This window comes from Ophidiomyces ophidiicola (assembly GCF_022830035.1).
Source record: "Ophidiomyces ophidiicola strain CBS 122913 chromosome Unknown scaffold_9, whole genome shotgun sequence".
Classification (NCBI taxonomy): Eukaryota; Fungi; Ascomycota; class Eurotiomycetes; order Onygenales; family Onygenaceae; genus Ophidiomyces; species Ophidiomyces ophidiicola.
This window is the reverse complement of record NW_026054649.1, coordinates 219,384-232,529: the sequence shown is the minus strand read 5'-3', so window position 1 is coordinate 232,529 and position 13,146 is coordinate 219,384. Positions and strand designations below refer to the sequence as shown.

At 47.8% G+C, this 13,146-nt stretch overlaps 4 protein-coding genes across 4 annotated transcripts; 2 read left to right on the top strand and 2 right to left on the bottom strand.

Moving 5' to 3' along the window:
- Nucleotides 1-131: 131 nt before the first annotated feature.
- On the top strand, nucleotides 132-1,247 carry LOZ57_002981 (uncharacterized protein; the record flags this gene model as incomplete). The annotated part of the gene is made up of 2 exons (XM_049252036.1): nucleotides 132-353; nucleotides 408-1,247. 2 exons carry the CDS (start codon nucleotides 132-134, stop codon nucleotides 1,245-1,247), a joined length of 1,062 nt encoding a protein of 353 aa, XP_049108919.1.
- Nucleotides 1,248-1,455: 208 nt separating this feature from the next.
- LOZ57_002980 (uncharacterized protein) lies at nucleotides 1,456-2,106 on the bottom strand (the record flags this gene model as incomplete). The annotated part of the gene is made up of 2 exons (XM_049252035.1): nucleotides 1,456-1,684; nucleotides 1,748-2,106. 2 exons carry the CDS (start codon nucleotides 2,104-2,106, stop codon nucleotides 1,456-1,458), a joined length of 588 nt encoding a protein of 195 aa, XP_049108918.1.
- Nucleotides 2,107-2,663: 557 nt separating this feature from the next.
- On the bottom strand, nucleotides 2,664-6,604 carry PMC1_1 (plasma membrane calcium; the record flags this gene model as incomplete). Its single annotated transcript, XM_049252034.1, has 6 exons — nucleotides 2,664-3,988; nucleotides 4,052-4,930; nucleotides 4,986-5,128; nucleotides 5,194-5,624; nucleotides 5,674-6,501; nucleotides 6,554-6,604. The coding sequence occupies 6 exons, from the start codon at nucleotides 6,602-6,604 to the stop codon at nucleotides 2,664-2,666; spliced, it is 3,657 nt and encodes a 1,218-aa protein (XP_049108917.1).
- A 5,124-nt stretch (nucleotides 6,605-11,728) lies between these two features.
- Nucleotides 11,729-12,472, top strand: LOZ57_002978 (uncharacterized protein; the record flags this gene model as incomplete). The annotated part of the gene is made up of 1 exon (XM_049252033.1): nucleotides 11,729-12,472. The coding sequence occupies one exon, from the start codon at nucleotides 11,729-11,731 to the stop codon at nucleotides 12,470-12,472; it is 744 nt and encodes a 247-aa protein (XP_049108916.1).
- Between the last annotated feature and the right edge of the window lie 674 nt (nucleotides 12,473-13,146).

The window sequence follows — 13,146 nt, the reverse complement described above, 5'->3', positions numbered from 1 at the left end:
ACGTCACTTCAAGTCGCGAATCTTTTTAGTTTCCAACGCAACCTTTTCATTCTGGCCTTCTTTCTTCCACTTTGCCCTGAATCGCTAGCCAAAATGTATTAAGCCTTGTCTAAAACGCCCTAATACTCCATATGTCTCTCCGCCCCTGTATCCCCAGTCGATTTCTTCTCCGTCGCGGTTCATTTCTATCACGGAGCTATGCCGTACAGGCGCCTGGCAATCCCACCCTCGAGGTCTTCAATCGCAGAATAAAATGGCTACAAAAGGAGCGTGCAGCGCAAAATACAGTAGACAGCCGGAAAGTCGATTATATTAGAGACGAGATTGCATCGCGCTTAAGTGAACGGCTACTAGTCAGTAGGAAAGGTCTTTATGATATGCGCAACAAGCGCTGACGTCTAGCTCAGGATATCAAAAGAAATTTTAACAATGTTCTTGACCTTGGAGCGAATAGCTGCAATATAGCTAGGGCTTTAACCATACCCTATGTCAACCCTGACCTCCCCGATGCGCCGCCCTCAGAGCCCATAGCGAACCGCGTATCAAAATTGACTTGCGTTGACGAGTCTCCCTCTCTATTATATCGTGACAAGTCTCTACAATTCAACTCTGAAATATCTATAACTCGGGAAGTTATTCCTAATCTTGAAAATCTTCCCTATGAACCTAATACCTTTGACGCTGTTCTGTCATCGCTCTCGATGCACTGGATAAACGACCTACCTTCAGTACTAGCGCAGGTGAATTCTATTCTCAAGCCAGATAGCCCGTTCATTGCAGCAATGCCGGGTGGTGACACCCTTTTCGAATTACGCTCGTCATTACAACTGGCTGATCTTGAACGAAGAGGGGGCGTCAGCCCTCATGTGTCGCCATTAGCTGATGTCAAAGATATTGGAGGATTACTAAATAAGGCAGGGTTTAAGCTCTTGACAGTGGATGTGGAAGATTTAATTGTTGACTATCCCCATACCTTTGCTCTAATGTCGGACTTACAGGCGATGGGGGAGAACAATGCGATCAAACATCGGGAAATTGCTCCGATGTCAAGGGATGTATTGTTAGCCAATGAGGCTATCTATAGAGCTCTCAATAAAGAAGACGGGCAACAGGGGATACCAGCTACGTTTAGATTTATATTCATGATCGGATGGAAAGAAGGAGAGGGTCAGTCTAAGCCTCTAGAGAGAGGAAGTGGACAAGTAAACCTCAAAGATGTACTGGAAAGAGGAAGCTTTGAATCGTAACTAGTAGATATTTTGCATACCGAGAAAAGTCCTAGCATGTCCATAGTTGGTGATTTCTCTTATCATATGGCCAACTTAATCGAACCCGCATTTCTCATCTCAGCATATGGTGTGAGTCAGTACTAACACCATATAAATAAGGGTTGTAGAAGCCTTTAGATTATATTTTTCTGGCTTTTCCATGGGTGTCCAATCTTCACCCCGGTCCTCAAACCGTCCGCCGGTCGGACATCACACGAACAATCGAGCCAACTCCGACGGCCTCGACGAGTCTTTCGTGCCAATTCAACAGCACAGCCATCTGCTGTCCACCACCACCTTCACCAAAGTTCCGAGTTTGTATTTGCGAGAATCCCGTGCTCTGCGGCGACAAAGACGATCTCAAGGATGGTGAAGAGCTTCCGCCGCTCGAAGACTGTGCCGCCATGCCTTTATACCTAACCCATCAAAAATATATTAGCACTTCACATTCCTAGGAAGTAAAGAATCTTGCCCCTTACAAATATTTCATTAGGCAATCGCCTCTCTCCGCCCCTCCCTCCCCACTACACACAGCCTCCAACACCCTCGCCATCTCCGCCTGGCGGATGCCTTGCAAAACCTCCACCACTGTTGCTAGATGTACTTCCTTTGCGCGATCGTCGCCTCCTAGAGGAGCTGTGTCGAGGGCGTGGCGCAGCGCGCCCTCGGAGTCGCCAGACCGGAGCAGCTGACGGGTTTGTGAGGCGGTGTTTGCGGCATTGCTGGAGGACGTGGAGGGAGGAAGGTTGGAAGGCAGCAGTGTCTCTAGAGGGAAATTCACGGAGGCTTCAGGGTCGAGTGAATCAACGTCGATTGTGCGATAGTTGATCGTGGACATGGTGAGGTCGAGTGATGTGGGGTTCAATTGCGCAGCTATACGGAGTAGAGCGGATTGTATGTATTGGTGCTCTGTAAAGTAGATCGACTGGTGCTTCGGCAAAAGTCAATCTTTGAAGTAGTATGACAGGATTGTTGGTAAGAGGCTGTGTTGGAGGGCTCTGAGTCTGCGTGTCTGTCTTGGTTGAGGTTAAGCCGCAATGAACAAACCCTGTTTGGAATGACGAATGCATGGCTGGACATGCCTAGACTACGGAGGAAGTATGTAAGGCAGCAACCTCAACATGAATACATCAGGCAAAGCATGTAATTTGAATGTCATGGTATCATAATAGTGTACAGAGTTAACTAAATACAATCAATCATTATATCCTTTCTACATAATATAAAATCCTCTTCCAAACGCCTATCCAAAAATACCGAGATATCCAACCCATTCCGCCATCAAATGCGAAAATCCCGGGTATATCGAAAACGCCATTGATCTGGCACAAAATATCAAAGTATACATAGCGGAAAAATCATCAAAGAAAATCAAGACATAAAATCATGAATGTTTTAGCTCGGCGCGGTCAGAGTAATTGGCGGCAAATTGGCATGTTGAGGAACCGGACTCTGCTTCGCGCCAGTCACCTCTGACGTTGGAGCCTCCACATCAACTTTTTGGATCTCCACCTGCTCCGGCGATTTGTCCTTCTTTTTTGCAGCTTTGGACTTGATGCGTGAGCTAAATCGCCGGATTGGGGACCACATAGCAGCAAAAACTTTTCCAACTGGGGCGAAAATAACAGACATGCACTTTGCGAACGGTTTCCAAACGAAGGCAACGGCGCTGAGCGTACCGTTGAAAAGAACTGCGAAATATCGATCGGGGATACTGCGAAGGACAATGGCCCACGGGAGACAGAAGATTGCACAGAGAATGCAGATGACCCATTGGATGCCATCAAGACGTACGACACCGATAGCAATGCCTCCAACAAAAATAATCATGACTTGACCGCCGACCATGAGCACATTGATACCAATGAACCAGTAATTCTTCAACATGCCCTCAAAGATATTGAATTTGTTATCAAGTCGCCGATTGTTGAACTCGTTGAATATTTGCATCCAAACAAAGGTGTTGAAAATGATAGTGTCCAGCTCCTTTTGTAATGCAGGATGGTTGACGACGTCGTAGTTTAGGATTCTAGCACCGGCGAAGTAGAGTGTGAAAGTGATAGCAAGCTGGTAAATGCTCTGCCCGACAATCATCTTCCACATTGTCATAGTAAAGAGCGATGCGGATTTTGGCGATGGTTTTCGATCCAATATCTTTTCGGTTGGCGCATCGGTGGCAAGGGCAAGAGCGGCAAAGGTATCCATGATAAGGTTGACCCATAACAGCTGGACGGCGTTGAGCACACTCTTGTTGTTAGTGTTAGAAACAGCGGAAACGAATGTCAAGCACACAGCGGTGATGTTAACAGTGATCTGAAACTGGAGGAATCGAGCGACAGCGTCGTTGACGGCGCGGCCCCAGCAAATGGCGGTCACAATAGACTTGAAGTTGTCATCTAAAAGAATAATGGAGCTGGCCTCTTTGGCAACCTCTGTTCCCGCAATACCCATGGAAAAGCCAACATCTGCGGTTTTGAGTGCTGGGCCGTCGTTTGTGCCGTCACCAGTGACGGCAACAGTTTCTCCAAGATGCTTAAGACGGGCGACAAGGATACGCTTATCTTCAGGAGATGAGCGTGCGAGAACTTGCAGCTTGGGCAAGATATTGTCCATCTCTTCATTAGAGAGCTGGCGAAACTTGGGGCCTTCCATTGCGATTCCATCATCAGTTTTGATACCGCATTCTCTCGCAATAGCAACGGCAGTGGTCATGTTATCACCTACAGTTCGGGGTCAGTCAAAGTGAACGGTCAAGAGAAAATGTTAAATGAGGCAGGACATACCAGTAACCATCTTGACTGCCACTCCAGCGGTGTTGCATTTCTGAATTGCACCAGGGACCTCCGGGCGCAACGGGTCTTGAATTCCAACAGCACCAATCCAAGTCATATTATGGAAAATGTCGTCAAAGTCAGCCATGCCCTTGTCATCTTCCATAGTTTTTGCACCATGCGGTGGCCAAGCTTCGAAATCCTTATATACCATTCCGATGGTACGGAGAGATCGCTGTGAATAGGAGTTGATTAAGTCAAGAACGGTGTTCTTGGCATCTTCGGGCAATGAATCTTGGCTAAAGGTGTCTTGAGGCAAGTTGGCAATGATTTTGGAAGCTTTTGCCAACATCATTTCCGCAGCACCTTTGACATGTAGTCGGTATGTTCCGTCGTGTTGACGGAGAACAACGCCCATGCATTTTCGAGCGGAGTCGAATGGGACTAGTTGAACGACATCGGAGTTCGCCCGCTCTTCAGCAAGCTTCATCCCTAGGTGATCATGGGCGAGTTGTAACATAGCAACTTCCGTCTTGCTTCCGATAAACGTGCGCTGTCCATTTTCCTCGCCTTCAAATGCAGTGGAATTTAGAGCGATTGCCTTCACAACAAGATCTCTAACAGACGACGAGACTTCTGCGAGCTTCTTCGACATGGTCGACGGGCCACTCCCATCTTGATCAGTTGTTCCGTCGAGGCTATGGTTGATGCCCAAAGTTGCGGCAACAACCGTCATTTTGTTTTGAGTTAAGGTACCGGTTTTGTCGGAACAAATTACAGTAGCATTTCCCATGGTCTCACAAGCGCGAAGGATTCGAACAAGGTTGTTTTCCTTTACCATTCGAGTTGTGGCAAAAGCAAGTGCAAGAGTAACTGCCAAAGGGAGACCCTCTGTATAGAAATATTAGAGAATAGGCTGTGGAATCTGGATGGTGATGGAGCATACCTGGAATTGCAACGACAATCACAGTAATTGCGACAATCATGACCTCCATGAACTCTTTACCCTTGACTGCTGGTGTGCCAGGGTTGGTAGGCAAGTGTGCCAGGAAGCGGATTAGGAGAACGAAAAACAATACAAGAGCAGCACTGGCTTTGTGTTAGCATTTTGAACAGTAAAAGGCAATAATCAAAGGGGAGCCGTTGATACATACGCTGTACCCAGGCCGCCAATCCAGTTTGCAAGGTGTCCTAGCTTGACTTGTAGAGGTGTAGGGTCGTTAGACGTCTGCAAGGACATCATGATCTTGCCGTAGGTAGAATTAGGGCCGACACTGGTGACAAGAAAAGTCCCAACACCCTCGAGTACCTTACTTCCAGAGAGGATAAATGGGTCAAGCTTCTTGGTCGCAGTGCCATTCTCCATTCGCTGCCAAACCTCAAGGGCACCAGTCTTCTTCATTTGATCGGATTCCCCGGTCGCCGATGATTCGTCGCATTTTACTCCGTGCCCGGTAAGAAATATTCCGTCCGCTGGAATGGCATCTCCAGGCTCTAGATGTAAGATATCACCAACAGTGATATCAAAAACGGATATCATGACCGATTTCCCAGACCGAAGTGCTTTGACTTCGCGGTCGTTTTTCTGTTTTGAAATTAGAAAAATTACAGTTATGATCTTTGAGAATCCTTACCCGGCGATTTAACTTCATGAACTGTCTTTCCTTTTGCCAATCGTTGGCAGCAGTAACGATTGTAACGATCAAGATAGCAACGCAGATGGCGACACCTTCAATCCACTCAACACTAGAGCCACCACTGAAGGTCTCATATATTCCAAGAGACAAAGAAACGACCGCGGCAATTGTCAGTAAGATAATGATCTTATCGTTGTATGCTCTCCATAACAAAACAAAAAAACCATCGGCCTTTCTTTCTGGAAGGCGATTTTGCTCGAAAACACGAATACGATCGGAAAACTTGCTGTCGCCGGTCGAGGCAGCGGAGTGGCTTGCATCGGAGGGGCCGGCATCTCCATAATTATCCTTCTTCGTATCGTGCTTAGTGGCATCATCGAAAGTGATAGTCCCTTGTAGTTTGTCCTCGTCGATCGATAATCCGGCAATTAGGTCTGTTCGAAGACCACGTTCTAGACCTTGGGGACCTCCAAGTGCTCGAAAAGCAGCCAGTGACTTCGGGTTGAGCATTTTATTGAGGTGTCCAGGAGTGAATGCGAAAGGATTGTTTTCGACTTCGAAGTCCTTCTCATTTCGCTGATCGGGCTTCAATGCTTCTGATAGCGGCACGTCGTCGTATGGTAAATGGTCTGGATCTCCATGGGTGGTAGAATTAGACCGAGATCTCAGCGTTTCTACATTAGAATTGAAGGAGTTCGCCCGCGAACGAAGGGTCTCCCCGTCCATAGACACGGGAGAGCGGGCAGTGAGAAAGCTGCCATTGCTCGTGAAGGGCCTGTCAGGAGAAAGGTTGCCATCTGCTAGCGACGAAGACGAGCCCGATTGCTGTGGTTTGCAGGTTAGTACCATGGATTCCGCTGACTGCCAGAACACTCACTGTGGTGTCAACAAAGATCTGAGGGGCCTGGAGTCGGTTGGTATTGGCCATGACTTATAAGTATTGATAAAGTCCTAAGCGGAGAAACTGCAAGGTAGGGTGTGAAGGGAGGAGAGGTCGGTATTAGGGTATTTTTGCGCGGAGAATACCGATATAAATTTAGAAAACGACAGGATCATCGAAAACAACGAAACATGACTCTTTCGAAAGAGTGAAGCAGTCAATCAAGCAGAGCTGTGACCGGTAGTGATATTAGAAAGAGCTTTGAGGAAGGTCAAGGAAGAGTTGCAATCTATGATTCCGTGATTCCAGCGACAATGTTAAGCAAGGTGGTATGGGCCAGCGGTAACTCTGTCGACGCGGGCCGCCAATGCGGAATAATAAGTACCCATCGAGGTGCAGGCAGCCTAGGTGCAGTGCCTCCGCCGCCCAGAATCTTGGTGGAGGCAATCATGTTCTCAGGTGCCATGGCAGGTCGCTGAGATTGAGGCAGTGCAGAGGATCCCTTCCGGGGGTCAACCTTAGCAAAACGCCACCCCTGACCCGAGATTTCTGTGACGAAAAGCAGACACCGCGGCGGCGGCGCGCCCGTCCGACCGTTTGAGAAGCGCAGTGCATCGCCTGCTGGCTCTCGAGCCGCAGCACCTTCACCACAGCCGCGGTGGTGAACGTAGCCGGTCGCCATCAGCATCGCCAGCGTCGTCTGTCGGCGGCTGGCGATCGCGCGCGGTGATTGGCCGTCAGGGCTGGGCCAATCAGCGAGACTCCTGCGTGAGTTTCCACCCGCGACCACAGCGACGAACGATAATAATCCTGAGCGCACGGTCAGAAACCAAACAGCTTGCTTTCTTTTGTCTACACGAATGAAAATGCCTCAAGCTGTCGGATGCGATGACCAGGCGAGTCGCCATTTGCTGTCACTGCGTTCAAGCATTCTTCAACTCCTCAGCCTGCGGTTTGGGGCCTGGATCGCTGCTTGGAAAAGCCTTGGCTCCGGAGTTATTTACAAGAAGATGCACCTAATAAGATCGCGATCGCGCCGCCAGGACACACAGGCCTCCGTCCGGGATCTCTTGTTTGTTTTGTCCAAGAAAATTGGCAACGAAAATCTCCACCGGCTGGAAAGGACGTCGCGGGTCAACACGGACGACACGGACGGCACCTTGTGTGACACCGGAACGAGCGCCTGAAAGACGTTCCTCTCTGCTCATTTGGACGGGACGGACGCAGACAGAGTTCCGCCGGGCGCGTGAGAACTTCAATCGTACTCGACTCCGCCCTCCTTGGCGGCATGGGGAGGCCTCCTTGGGTGGTTGCGCTGCAAATGAACCACACGAAAATGCTGTCCGCTCACTACTGGTACCAGGTAGACTTTCCGCCTCGCATCGGAGCCCGTTCCAGCCTGGGGTCACGAAAAGCTTGACCGGCAAAAGAGTCAGACACCGCTTGTCTTGGTGACATTCGCATCGGAAAGCCGCAGGTTTCCTTAAACAATCAACAATGCTTGGCCCTGGGAGTGCTCGATCATTCAGGGGGGTAGTTTTGGGAGGTAATAATTATCCGTATTCGCGAATGTACAGATACGGGGGAGTGCTGGGCAAGTAGACTCGCAAACAGCTCGTCTCCGGTGGCCATCATCCTCCAGCGCAAGAATGTAACGGTTGGAAGGGAGTTCTGTTCCGCCTGTGGTCTCACCACTGCCCGCTTCGGTGGGAAGCGAGCTGACTAAGGTCACCAGCCACAGTACATACCCAGCCACACTTCGGTCAGCGCCACCTGTGATTGGCCAGAAGATGCTGTGCGCCACAGCCGCAACAGGCGGTAAGCGCCTTTCGTCCCAGTTCTGCCTAGCAATGGCGTCATAATATGGCGCGGCTTACCTAATACCAGGGCTTGTGATCACGTGCGGGGCTGAGCCTCGCCGCTTCCTGCAACCCAACATGTTTGAAAGCCCAACAACCATCGCCTTGACGACAGCCTGTCTCGCGCCGTGTGGCGTGCGCTAGTTGGAGGAAGCATTCGGAAGCTCCTTTATCTGATGCTTCGCCAAGAACGCACATTCCCTCATGGGACACCTGCTAGCAGCTAACTAAGAATTTCGCTTGCAGCTTGATGATCGTCCACGAAACCCGCCAGGCCCCGCTGTGACGCTGTCTCGATTTGTTTCCAGCTTCAGCTACTCTGGAACTCTTCTCAGACTTGCATAGCCATCCGGCTGCTGCTTCGCCCACTCAGTTCTTTCCGAGGTAAACAGCCCCTTGCTGCGGATATTGAGGCAACCCAAACAGCGGTACTAAGTACATGCACTGTTAAACCCAACACTGAGGCCGCATGGCCCGACCCATGGATGCTCCGGGCTATCGATCACCCGAAGCGTTACTGTGCAACCGGGGATGTATGTGCATAGATACGTACACATGCTTTCGCTGAGGAAGGCGGTGCAGCTCCATTATTTCTTACTCCCCATGCAATGCGGGTCAATAGTGACGAAATCTGGTATGTTTTTTTTGACACCATTTCTGCGCCTCGATGAAAAAACCGAGCATGTCACGCCACGCATCTTCATCCGCGAAGCAGGCGAGGTACTTCGGATTTTCAGCTGCGGCGTCCGTGAGTATAGCTGGTCCTTACCACTCATTTCTTGTGTACCTTGGATGCTAGGTAGGCAGCGAATTGGGGGCCGCTGAATAAAGAGAACGAACCTAGGGGCAAAGCTAGAACCAAGTCCTAGATCTTCAAAGATTTGCATTCTTTCTTATGCTCTAATTATGCTAGAATCCTAAGGATTCTTGGGAATGATGGGAATTATTGCTGTATGCTAATAGCAATTTCTCGGAATATGTTAAGCATGAATAGTGGCGCAACCCTGATACGCAATGCGTTAACGCCGCATCTGCCACTCTTGAGCTGAAAGTAATTTTTGTCGCCCTGAATATAGTGGAAGAAGAAAGCAATTAATGATCTTTTTGAACTTTGCCACTATCCATGGAGACATTTCTATCTCACATGAAATGAATAATGGCTATGAATATTTTCACATATTTTTGCACTGATGCTAAACTGTATCAATGATAAAATCCAAGACAATTTGAATGGGGGAATAGAACGATCTCATACTGGCAAAAGACTCGGTTTAGGTACTGTGAAAATAGTTCATTCTGGACCAATCGTTATATTGATTATTGCACATTTTGAGACTTGAGAGGTATGGTTGGCCAGTACATTAACAAGTTTTGAAGCGGTTATGTTGAAAGTGTAAACTGTACCGAGAACTCCGTAGCGTAGGCATGATTATGTAGTAGATTTTGATAACTTCGTAACGCGGGTCGGTGATAACAATCTTGGCAGAATGTATCCCGGGGACTTAAAAGTATAGTTTCTTTGGTATGAATTACTGGCGCTTCAATTCAAATGTTACTTTGAGTTGTTTGTTGTCAACTCGCTTGCCAGTCATCGAGCAAAAATATATTATTTATTGCCACTTCAACATCCCTGCGGATCACAATGCCCCATCACAACCACGGCGGCTAACCATGTTTCATATATGGCTGTTCATAAACAGCCCTAATAGTGAGGTATTTTTCTGTCTGTTGAGCTGCACTGAAAGGCTCACTTCTTCTATTTCAAGAGCTGATCATGTTTGTTAAGCAGCGTTTCGAGTTTGAATCTTACGCTCCATAACCTTGGAAACCGAACACGAAGTTTGACTCTGCCCAAAAATTGGGCGGTTGGACGGAGGACTCCGTATAGCAAATCGATTCTTGAAGTGCGACTGGATGTGATACGAAACTAGAGAGCAGCTCACGTATGCACCAATGACATCTATAAAAACAATATAACTACAGTAGCCGCCTGACAATGGCTGCACTGCTATATTGAAACAGTAGACGCTGGAAAGTTTCGACCTAGCCATGGCAAATCAACAGAACATTCTATATTGGTGAACCGAGCAATTCATTATTCTAAAACGGCATCTTGATAGTCCTTTGAGGCAAATGCGGTCGCCATATGGAGGACCCAGAAGTGGTGCCAATTATGACTTTGGCTCTTTTCCAAAAACCCGGCTTCCTCGTTTAGCAATACAAGCTTTTAAGGTTGGGACCCGAATCGCAACAACCAACCACTGCCTAGCTAGACAGTGGTGCGAATTAGAAAATAAGAATCATAATATCTGAAGAGTTATCGCCAACACCTACTGCATACATGGGTCCCAAAGACATGTAAACAAATGGTCGTAACATGGCCCCACATACAGCCAGCGTGTCATTCCCCGCATCTGGGGCTCTGTAGCGCATCCCACACCTATGCACGCAGTTGCAGAGCTGCATACCCAAACCATAGCCGTTACATACCTGGCCGCCTATAGCAATATACTGAGGGAATCCAGTGCTAGAGCATAGGTATAGTGCGTGCAAACGTGGCAAACAGTTGAAGACTTCGATTCTGCAGAACCGCTGACCTATATGCTCTGGACATAGCCAACTACTGTCACTTCGTCTTACGAAGCGACCACCACGACGCTTGAACGCCGACAGCCCAAAAAGAAACAAAGGAACAGGGAAGGCGGCCGGGTTCGCAGCTTCCGGGCGTCTAACCTGAGCCTATTCAGAACTCGCTGGAGACCACGTCTTAGTTAGTTAGTTACCTTAGTGAGTGAGACCGCAGCGCGAGCACAGCCAACCAAATGATTCAAACGCGAACAACTAGAGACCTCTTGACGGTCATACCCCTTCAATATGCTGTCAGGTCAACGTAAGAAAGGGCAATTTTCTCTCGAACGGAGTAAGAGCTCTTTTTGAAGGAGATGGGCGCTATATCGGGCAGAATCATTCGCTCGTCGGGGTTTAAACAAAAAACTACGGCTTCCGAACGTACCAAGTGAAACAGTTTGCCATCGAGACTTGATCTTTGTGTGGCTATCATATTCCTTTGCTATCGGAGTCTCACCTTCAGGATGTTTAATGCCATTTTGAGAGATTTGGTTGGACTTCACAGCGCTTGGGGAATGTCATTGACCCTCTATATCGAGTGTTCGAAAGACATATAAGGACTCTTCTTCCGTTCATAACTCTCTTCAAAATCACAACCATCTTTTGACACAAAAAAGTCGTCCCTCAACTCGATCGATCAGCACCAACTATCCCAGTAGCAAACGATTCGTTTGTCGGTTTCAACATGGCTCCAGCCCCTTCCTCATACCCGAATTCTAGGTTCGGTTCACCAGAGAACAACAACAACGCAGCTGGTGACCTACGACACCGGCGGGCTAATAGGGGTGGCTCATTCCGCCCACCTGCGTTGGTGCCTGCCCTTGTTCAGGGGAACCTTATTACTTTGAACAAAACATACCCCAAGGAACTGGATAGTCTCAGCCAATACCCAGACGATAGAGTCTCAGGCACACCTACAACAATTCAGTGGCCAGATCATGCTTTTAACAATTCGGACATCTCACCCTGCGGCCAAAGCCTTTTTGAGCTTTTTCACCCTGACGAATCAACCGAGAGGTATCGGTTATCAAGAAACGCCACGGAAGGCCGACCTAATAGGCATCGATGTTCTCAAGCCATATTTTGCCGCCTCCGAATTTCAAATCTTGATTATAGTCGAATTTTAGCCACTAAACTTGTTGCACAAGCCAGGTCAGCCCGTCTCCCAATACGTCCGCATACGGGTGACGACTTCAACGAATTCCGGAGGCTCCAAAGGCTGTCTGAAAGCGTGGCGCACATACTTTTGAAGGCCGAGAGAAGATATATCGAACATTATGCTCAGACGATCAAGGAGAGGCTTTCAGAGCAGCGTCTTGTGGCATTGATGCATAAAGGCCTTGATAACGTTGTAAATGATATACAAACCGCTGGATTCTGGACAACTGAAAATTCTTGGTTGGCGCGCGGTGGTTGCCTTCAAAGTTAGGTCAATGCAGTGCTCCCTGCTCCGAGACTACGTTGTTTAGAATAACACAGTGTCTAAAGGCAAAAGAAATGGTGCGTATATTATATACTAACATAATTAAAATGGAATCCTAATACTGATTTGAATTCAATTGTCCAGCAAACAATGGAATCTCATCACCTCTCATCTCTATGCTTCGTTGACTCTGAAATTGCAATTGTGATATCATCTGCACACAGTACTTGTGCCTTCAATCTTACACTCCCAATAACCTTCAAATGATACCTAACCTGAACTCTCTTTTTTATGTCAAGGCCCGGCTTTCCTTTCTTTACATTTTCCTTGGTTTGCTTTTCATCTTTTATCTACTGAAAACTAAAATACCTTGAATATCTGTTGAGCTTTATCTCTAAATTGTGTTTGCTTTTATGTCCATCTCCCTTATTGAACGTATTTTTGTCGACAGATTTGCAATTGTGGTGGATTCTATAATGATCAAGCAGAATAACCTGTCTTTACTGATATAGTCTGAACAATATAAGAATACCCTCGTCAAATAATGTGCAAGAGCTGCTATCCTGTTTCTAAAAGAACTATATCTACCCTCACACAACCTTATCCCAAGAGACCGGACAGCTCAGAGAGGAAAACAAATAGCTGATAAGCACTGTTCAGGATGTGACAGAGTTGCATTA